The following is a 10,020-nucleotide window of genomic DNA, read 5'->3' on the forward strand; positions in this document are numbered from 1 at the left end:
CTATAAAAGGCAGCTGCCCCATCTCCATCTTGTCTTCAATCCTGCGTCTATCTCTGGAGGGACTTTGCTACAAACTGAAGCTCTGAACAAAGGACTGAATGACCCATCCCAGCTGTGGATGTGCTCCAGAGACTCGATTTGAAGCTGCAGTTTATCCTATCACTGCTACAAGCCTGAACCAAGAACTTTGCCATTGCTGTATGTAATTGATTCCATTTAACCAGTTTTAGCTCTCATCTACATCTTTTTCCTTTCATGAATAAACCTTTAGATTTTAGATTCTAAAGGATTGGCAACAGCGTGATTTGTGGGTAAGATCTGATATGTACATTGCTCTGGGTCTGGGGTGTGGTTCTTTGGGATCAGGAGAACCTTTTTTCTTTTACTGGGGTATCGGTTTTCATAACCATTCGTCCCCATAATGAGTGGCACTGGTGGTGATACTGGGAAACTGGAGTGTCTAAGGGAGTTGCTATTATCACTTATGGTTAGCCAGTGGGGTAAAACTGAAGTCTTCTCTGTTTTGCTGGTTTGGTTTGCCTTGGTGTGCGTAGGAAGCCCAGCCTTGGGCTGTAACTGCCCTGCTCTCAGCAATCTGCCCTGAATTGACACACTCAGTTAGATCCCACCAAAGCCAGCATCGCTACACCATCCTTCCAGTCCCTGCAGCCCATCCTCCACCTTAGGTTCTAGATACTTTGCCAGTGATTAAAACCTCCGTTGGGGGTGTGACGTTGCACTCCATAAGTTTTATGGAAATATGCTTATGAGCATGAATATGATGTAACTGGAATATGCTTTAGGCAAAAGGTCTCTTGTAAGGTATCATTACAAAGCTTATAATCTACAGAGTGTGGTCATCCTATTTGTATGCATGTATGATTATTGTATTCGAAGCTAGAAATATGAAGTATAACTCTGAGGTCCTATTGTAATTATGCAAAGTGTGGGCCATTGATGGTGGTTTAGAATCTTGATGGCTCCTGTTGTCAGAAGTCACGGGTGTGGGGCTCTGCTCTGTTCAGTGTTGATAACAGTCGGTTACGTGGGTGTTTTCCCTCTGCAGATCGCTGACACAGCAGACCCTGAGAGAACCCCCAATGACCACAGACTCCAATAAGATATGAAGGCACCCGGCCAGGTTTATTGCCAAACGAAACACAGTCTCTAACTCCCCGGATCAGATGTCTACAGTTCTGCCAGTACAGATGTGCTCCCTGACAATGGACCGGCTCAGTCAGTGGTGGGACTTACCACTGCCCCTAGGCCAGACAAAGACAACTCCTCAGGGGTGCATTCTTAGACACAGGTACAAACAAGTTACGCCTCACTCCTGACGCGTAGAGGTGCAACCCCTCTATGTGTTAGGGTGCCGCCTCTCACAAAACAACTCTACCATATTACCCTCCTGCCCCTGTTTTTAGGATAGGTCAGCCTGTTCCTGTTATCTGTGGGGAATGTGCTAGTACCGGAGTGTTCTGGTACCATCCTGGTTATGGTGACCACATAGCAACTGTGGAAAAATGGGACGGGGGTGGGGGGTCAATAGGCCCCTGTATAAGAAAAAGTCTCCAAAAACGGGACTGTCTCTTTAAAAACGGGACATCTGGTCACCCTCATCCTGGCACGTTTTTCCATAACTAGTGCCCAGTACCTTTTAGGTAGGGTGATCAGATGTCCCGTTTTTAAAGGGACAGTCTCTTTTTTTGGGGACTTTTTCTTATATAGGCACCTCACCCCCTGTCCCATTTTTTCACAGTTGCTATCTGGTAACCCTACTTTTAGGTATGTGTATTTTTGCAACATCAGCCCTCTTCTTGCCAGATTCTGTGAGCAGGGCCTGCCTCTGGCTCACGGCTTAACTTTGCTTTATGTTAGCAACGTCTTGACTGTTACTTTAGTTCAGGCCTTAGGCCTCGTACCAGGCCTCTGATGCAAGAGTTTATGTTTCAGGGCCTCATCTTACTACATTCCCCCACTTTTTGTCTTTTTATGGGGAGGATGTTTACCCATCATCCCGGAAAAGCATAATGCATGGACTGAAGATAACCCAGATGGCTAAAAACGGTTATGTGGTTACCTTATTTTACCATTCATACACTCATGCCCCTGCACATTTCCTCGTACGACTGATAGATTTTATTATCCAATTATTTTTAGTCCCTTATGGTGGGCCTGGGAATGTTAGGCCCGGGACCATGACTGAGGAATATAGTATTATGTTTCAGAGTAGCAGCCGTGTTAGTCTGTATCAGCAAAAACAATGAGGAGTCCTCGTGGCACCTTGGAGACTAACAAATGTATTTGGGCATAAGCTTTCATGGGCTAAAACCCACTTCAGCAGATGCATGGAGTGGAAACTACAGGAGGCAGGTATAAATACACAGCACATGAAAAGATGGGAGTTGCCTTACCAAGTGGCGGGTCAGTGCTAACGAACCAATTCAATTAAGGTGGAAGTGGGCTATTCTCAACCATCGACAAGAAGGGGTGAATACCAAGGGAGGAAAAATCACTTTTGTAGTGCTAATGAGGCCAATGCAATCAAGGTGGCCCATTTCAACTGTCAACTGTTTGAAATGGGCCACCTTAATTGAATTGGCTCGTTAGCACTGACACCCCCCCCACACACACACACACACTTGGTAAGGCAACTCCCCATCCCAACAAGGACTCCTCGTTGTTTTGTAGTATTATGATTGAGCCTTAGAGGCACTCCCAAATAATAAATATATATGAATAATATGGATATGGTGTATATAATTGTCGCGTATATAGGTATAGATGTATAGTAGGTATGTGTACATATGACACTACCTTATATCCAAGCATAACCATGTTTTTCCAGTCTGGTGTTGTACTCTGGCCCCTTTACTTTGGTGCCACAGATAGAAACACATTCTTATTAGGGCAATTGCAGTTATCACCTGTCTCATCATTAGTAGTAGGCTGAGTGTTTTGAACTACTGGGATAGGCATTGTTACAGTGTGTTCCACAGTATTATGTATATGAGAAGTAAAACAGAAATTTGGAGTAGTGACACCACCACTGAGGCCTTAATATATAAATATCTTGTAATTAGTTACTACCCAGTACTGCCCGTCCATGTTATAGGTCACCCTTACTGCTGGTTGTCACCCTCTGGTTAAGCTTCACTGAGCAGGAAACAGAAGTGGGGATTTCCAGGGAGGGGTTAAGGGGGTTCCCTAGCTTGTGGTTTTCTGTTATGTTAGATTGTGATTTCTACAGCGGACAGCTCGCTTACTCGCCAGATCAGCAGTTGGGGTCACCAATGTTGTCAGAAATCACCGGTGTGATGCTCTGCTCTGTTCAGTGTTGATAACAGTCGGTTACGTGCGTGTGTTCCCTCTGTGTGCTGCCCCGGCTCTGCAGATCGCTGACACAGCAGACACTGAGAGAACCCCCAATGACCACAGACTCCGATAAGGTACGAAGACACCCGGCCAGGTTTATTGTCAAATGAAACACAGTCTCTAGCTCCCTGGATCAGATGTCTACAGTTCTGCCAGTACAGATGTGCTCCCTGACAATGGACCGGCTCAGTCAGTGGTGGGACTTACCACTGCCCCTAGGCCAGACAAAGACAACTCCTCAGGGGTGCATTCTTATACACAGGTACAAACAAGTTACACATCACTCCTGACACAACCCCTCTACGTGTCAGGGTTCCGCCTCTCACAAAACCACTCTACCTTATTACCCTCCTGCCCCTGTCTTTAGGATAGGTCAGCCTGTTCCTGTTATCTGTGGGGAATGTGCTAGTACCGGAGTGTTCTGGTACCATCCTGGCACCTTTCTGGGTACGTGCAGGCCTGCCCTGGAAGAATGGAGGCTGGGGTCTCACAGGACATGTGAACATGTCACCTGATACTGGAATCCATCTTAAACCTGGTGCTTTTCCATTAAAAGGAGGGGTGGGGACCCAGAGAGACAAAAGATTCCAAAACTATATAAGAGGGTGGAACAGAACAAAGGGGGCTGCCAGTCATGAGAGAGCCCCTGTTTTCCACCTAAGATGTCTGCTGGAACTAACAAGGACTGTACCAGGGGAAAGGATTGGGCCCAGACTAGGAAGGAGTCTAGTCTGTGAAAGAAGCTTATTGCAACATCTCTGAGGGTGAGATTTTACCTGTAAACTGTTTCTTAACGTATTAGGCTTAAACTTGCGTGTTTTTGCTTTATTTTGCTTGGTGACTTACTTTGTTCTGTCTGTTATTACTTGAAACCACTTAAATCCTACTTTTTATACTTAATAAAATCACTTTTCTTTATTAATGAACCCAGAGTAAGTGATTAATACCTGGGGGAGCAAACAGCTGTGCATCTCTCTCTCTCAGTGTTATAGAGCACAGACAATTTATGAGTTTACCCTGTATAAGCTTTATACAGAGTAAAACGGATTTATTTGGGGTTTGGATTGAATTGGGAGCTGGGTGTCTAGGTGCTGGAGATAGGTAACCTGCTGAGATGTTTTTAGTTAAAGTCTGCAGCTTCGGGAGCATGGCCCAGACCCTGGGTCTATGTTACAGCAGGCTAGCATGTCTGGCTTAACAAGGCAGGGTTCTGGAGTACCAAGCTGGCAGGGAAAATGGGCTCCGAGGTAATTCCAGTACATCAGGTGACAGTCCCATCACAGGGGGCAGGACATTGCAGGCACTACCACGGTTTAAAATAAATTACAGCACCACCACCAAAATGCCAGTCAACAAAACAGAATGATCCCTTCTGGACTGCAAGCACAGAAGCCTGAGCAAACAGGGTTTTCGTTGTTATGACTTCTGTGGTCAAGTTTTAGTAGAGCTGAGGCTCAGAAAGGTTTTGGCCGCTGTGCTGTCTGGGAAAACCCGGACCTATGGGAACCCTATTGAAATGACCCCTGGGTCCTTCGCAGAGGACAGCCCACCAGCAGCCCCTCTCTTTTCAAGCAGGGTTCCAGCTCAAGCGGGGGTGTTGTTTGCTACCATGGCACCGGGGGACGGCAGGTCTGGCAGGCAGATGGGTACCGAAACGTCTACATGCCCCCGTGCTCTCGCAGTGCAAAGCACCACCCAGCCCTGTCACCACGGACAGTAAACACAACACATGGGAGGCATTGGCCAACAAACTTCCTCTGCGTTTCGTGGTCTTCACACAGCCTTGAGCAGCGCACCATACCACTCCCGGTCCACACTCACCCCTGCCCCTGGCACCAGTCCCTGCTACACTTCCTCCAGCAATCTCCCTCCGCTCCTCCGACCCACTCAGCCTGCAAACTCCAGTTTTCTTCATCTGATGGCCTCAGTGCTATCCAGGATCCCTCCGGTTATGCCACAGATCCGGGCAATTACCTCTCTCTTAGTCGTGTGCGAAGTAGAGCTAACACACAGCAATTGCATTTCATGTTGAAGGGCTAGTCTCCTGCTGTCCCGTATCTTTAGCGTCCATGTCTCACATGCATCTAGCAAGATGCTGAAGACCAGAGACTGCAGCAATTTCATTGGACACTTTCCGGTAACACCTTTGCTTTTCCAAAGCGGCCGAGTGTCACTAGAGCCGCCGTTCCGAGTCCGATTCTATGTCAGATCGCTACGTCCCTTGGGGTCACGCTACCCAGGTATCTGACGGGCTCCGCGCATGCTGGTGCCTCCTCAGATTTGGTGTGAAGATCTTCTCCTTTTCAACAGACCCAGCTGTCACCATTGTCGTTGGGCGACATCTTTACACCAAACGTCTCTGCTTGCACAACTCTTCTGAGCAATTATTGCACCTCCTCATGCAACGACTCCGTTAGGTCAATATCCGCAGCAAAGCGCAGAGGACTCATTCAAGACACTGACCAAGCCATTAGGGGTATTGTTATTTCTGGCAGGACCCAGACGCCTCAGTGAGAACCGAGCCCGCAGGTGAAGGTGGAGGCTCTGGCTACATCTACACGGCCAGCGGAAACCCGCAGCAGCAAGTCTCAGAGCCCGGGCCGACAGACTCGGGGTCATGGGGCTTGGCTCTGGCTCTAAGAACAGCCAAGTAGGCACGTGGGCTTGAGCTGGAGCTCAGGCTGTGAGGCCGGGGAGCGGGGTGGGTTTCACAGCCGAACTCCAGCCTGAGCCCGACCGTCCGCTCGGCTAGGTTTAGTGCGAGAGCGCAAGGGCGAGTCTATCAGGCCCGGCTCCGAGACTGGCTGCTGCAGGTTTCTACTTGGCAGGTAGACGTACCCTCAGCCCCTGCACCACATAGCTGGCAGCCTACGATGAGCAGAGCTGGGGAGAGACTCCAGGATGTGGAGCTAAAGGGGGGAGAGAGAGAGATGGAAAGCACCCCCTACTGAGCCTCCCTACCCCTCCGCAGCACGGCGCTCCCCGCCGAGCCCCCTGCCTGCTCCCTGCAGTACAGCGCCCCCTGCTGAGCCCCCCTGCCCCCCGCAGCACAGCGCCCCCTGCTGAGCCCCCTGCCCGCTCCCTGCAGCACAGCGCCCCCTGCTGATCCCCCCTGCACCCTGCAGCACAGCGCCCCCTGCTGAGCCTCCTCCCTGCTCCCTTCAGCCCAGCGCCCCCTACTGAGCCCCCCTGCGTCCTGCAGCCCAGCGTCCCCCCTAGCACTGCTCTGCCAGCGCTGAGCCTCTCCACACACACACACCCCCCGCCACTCACCTCCACGGAGAAGTGTTTGCCATCAGTGTGATGCTCCAAGCCAGGCCACCTCCCGCTGGCCCCAGTGCAAGAGCCAGCCAGGCTGACAGGCCAAAGGCACGGGGGGGGGGGGGGGCATCCACATGCATGATGATGTCGATGAGGAGCTGCAGCTGCCTAATGCCACAGCAGTGTGTGATAGCGCCTTCCACGCCAGCTCCGGCATCATTCGAGCGCAGATGGACAGGCACATGTAGATAGATAGATAGTGTGGCTGCAGCGATAAATAGCTGGGACCATAGGGGGCTGGAAGGAAGGATGGATGGATATATAGGTCCCTAGAGGGCTGGAGGGATGGATAGCTGGGTATGACAGAGTCCACTCACCACAGCAGCGCCTCCTGCTGGCCACCACAGGAATTAGCTCCGCCATCCAGTGCACCGTCTCCAGGCGGTGCCTCTCCCGATGTTGTCTCCGACTGCAGACCCGCCTCAGTCCAAGTACCACAGTGAAGAGGCGCTGACTTTCCCTTGTGCCAGGGGGAGCTCGACCCCCAGCTCTGCCCCAGGCCCCGCCCCCAGCCACTCCACCCCTTCCCTCAAGGCTCTGTCCTGCTACAGCCCCACCTCTTACTACCCCCCACCCCTCCTTTTCCTGCCCCGTTCCGCCCCCTCCCCCGATCACTGTGTCCTCGCTCCTCCCCCCTCCCCTCCAGCCTCCTGCATACCAGAGAACAGCTGATTGCCACAGGTGGGAGGGCAGAGGAGGAGGGAGAAGCGCTCATTGGCAGGGCCCGCCGGCGGGCAGGAGGCACTGGGGGGAGGGAGAGGTGCTGATAGGGGGTTTTTTTCGCTGTGGGTGCTCCAGCCCTGGAGCACCCACAGAGTCGGCACCTATGCCGCAGTGTCCTCTTCTTGCCCTCCAGCCATGTCATCAGCGTGTGTTCCCCCTTCCAGGGGTGAAGTAGCTCAGTTCAATAGTCCAGCCCCTTCCCCAATGGCTAGTGGGGGGAACCCGGGTCCACCCACTACTCTGGGTCCTGACCTTAACTGCATCCCCTTAACTTTGCTCTATGCTGCTTCTATTCCCCGGGCCACTTCCCTGCAGCCCCAGCACCTTCTTTAACCCTCTTCTCAGAGTATCCCAGCAGTCAGCCAGCAGCTCCCTCTTGCTCCCCCAGTCCCTGCCAGCAACTGCTCTGTCCACGGTGCAACCTTTCCTGCAACCTGCTAGGAACACAGTCCTCACTCCCTGGGCTCCCCAGAGCAACTGACTGTCTCTGGCCTTGCAACTCCTTTTATGTGATCCCACTGGGCCTTGATTGGCTGCTCTGTGCAGCCTCCCTCCAATTGGCTGCTTCCTGCGCAGCCTCACTAGGCTGCTTGGAGGACTCACCTCCTTTGCGTCCTTCTGGGACAGGGTGTGGAGGCCCATGAGGCCTCCATTAACCCTTTCTTCTCTGGTGTGGGGTGAACACCCCATCACAGAGATGAAGAGATGGAACGATTTGTGGGTGAGTACTTAAGGGATATAGTGATGGGTGGGTAGGTGGGTAGTTGGATTTGTCGAGGGTTGGAGGGGTGGATTGTTGAGTAGTTGGGTCCATAGGGTGATGGAGGGATGGGTAGTTGGGCCCATAGGGGGATGGAAGGATGGGTAGTTGGGTCCAAAGAGAGTTTCAGGGTTAAGTAGTTGATCCATAGGAGGTTGGAAAGATGGGTAATTGGGTCCATGGGGGGTGGAGGAAAGGATAGTTAGGTAGATGGGTCCATATGGTGAGAGAGGGAGGGAGGGAGGGAGGGAAGGATGGGTTGTTGGATCCACAGGAGAATGGAGGGAGGGATAGCTAGGTCCAATGGAGGGACGCATGGATGGGTAGTTGGTCCCACAGTGGGATGGATAGTTGGGTATGTAGGGAAATGGAGGGATGGGTAGTTGGGTTTGTAGGGTGATGGAGGGATGTGTAGTTGGGTCTGTAGGGTGATGGAGGGATGGATAATTGGGTCTCTCGGGCAATAGAGGGATGAGTCGTTGGATCCAGAGGGGGATGGATAGTTGGGTCTATAGGGTGATGAAGGGATGTGTAGTTGGGTCTGTAGAGGGATGGATGGGTAGTTGGGTTCATGAGGGGCATGGATGCATACATAGAGGAGGGTGTGGAGAGATGGATAGACATGTAGGTGGGTCTGCATGGGGATGGATGGAAAGACAAATCAATCTTCTGCAGCCCTCCTTGCCACAACTGACTCCCCCTTTGCCCCCTCCCCTGTAACAACCCTCCCATGGCAGAAGCCCCCTCCCCCTCCCATAGGGAGCACAGGGTAGTAGGTGGCACTCACCAGCAGTGTACGTTTCTGCCTGGCTCAGCCCAGCCTCACTCTGCTTCTCCTAGAAGGAGAAGGGCTTCAGCTGGCTCATAACATGGGCTCAGCTCCACCCAGCTACCAGGGAATGGCGGGGCAGAGATGGCAAGAGAAGGAGGAGGGACGGGGGCGGAGAGCGGGGTTCGGGAGTCAGGACTCCTTCAGTCTATTCTACTTCCCCCCTCCCAGCAGTCTCTGGGCTGGTTAATCACAGATCCAGCCCCATGACCAGGTTTGCTATTAACCATCCATGCTGGCCCCTGGGGACCCTTCCAGGAGGTGTCATTTCGTTGCAGGGAGAGAGACAGAAACAGTATGGAGGGGGTGCCGCAGCCCAGGGCCGTCATCAACAACCCTGCTGACATCGGAGTTATCGTGGGCTACTTCATCCTGGTCATCTGCGTAGGGCTCTGGGTATGTGACCTCTCTCCCACCCCCCCAACACTGGGCAACAGGGGAAGAAATGGCACAGGGTAGAGACCTGAGCCACTCTTCTGGGACCCAGAACCACCAGGCAGAAACCTGGACCCAGAACCAGAACTGACCACCCCAAAATTAGACCCAAAACTTGAGTCAAGCACATCCACATATCATAGGCGCCAACTTTCTCTGGCACCAGTAGGTGCTTGTGCCCCCCACCCCTTGCCCCTCCCCTGGCCCCGCCCCCATTCCAACCCCATCCCCAAAGTCCCTGTCCTAACTCCGCCCCCTCCCTGCCCCTATTGGATCCCTTCCCCAAATCCCCGTCCCGGCCCCACCTCTTCCCCCAGCGCGCCGCGTTCCCCCTCCTCCCCCCTCCCTCCCTGCCCCGCGAATCAGCTGTTTTGCAGCGCAAGCGCTGGGAGGGAGGGTGGAGAAGCAGGACGCGGTGGTGCGCTTGTGGAGGAGGCAGAGGCGGAGGTAAGCTGGAGCTGCCGGTGGGTGCAGAGCACCCACCAATTTTTTTCCATGGGTGCTTCAGCCCTGGAGCACCCACGGAGTTGGCACCTATGCCACATATACACCCTGCTATCCATCCATCCATCCATCC

The 10,020-nt window shown here is 52.6% G+C and overlaps 1 protein-coding gene across 2 annotated transcripts in view; it reads left to right on the top strand.

The window, feature by feature from the left end:
- Positions 1-9,305: 9,305 nt before the first annotated feature.
- Positions 9,306-10,020, top strand: part of SLC5A2 (solute carrier family 5 member 2) — a 9,862-nt gene continuing 9,147 nt past the window's right edge. The window contains exon 1 of one of the 2 annotated variants that reach the window (XM_026661061.1): positions 9,306-9,404. In XM_026661061.1, coding sequence (XP_026516846.1) covers positions 9,306-9,404 — 99 coding nt within the window. The remainder of the gene's footprint in view (positions 9,405-10,020) is intronic. The other variant, XM_026661062.1, reaches the window with a different exon arrangement.

This window comes from Terrapene carolina, unplaced genomic scaffold, assembly GCF_002925995.2.
Source record: "Terrapene carolina triunguis isolate 2854851 unplaced genomic scaffold, T_m_triunguis-2.0 Scaffold926, whole genome shotgun sequence".
Classification (NCBI taxonomy): Eukaryota; Metazoa; Chordata; order Testudines; family Emydidae; genus Terrapene; species Terrapene triunguis.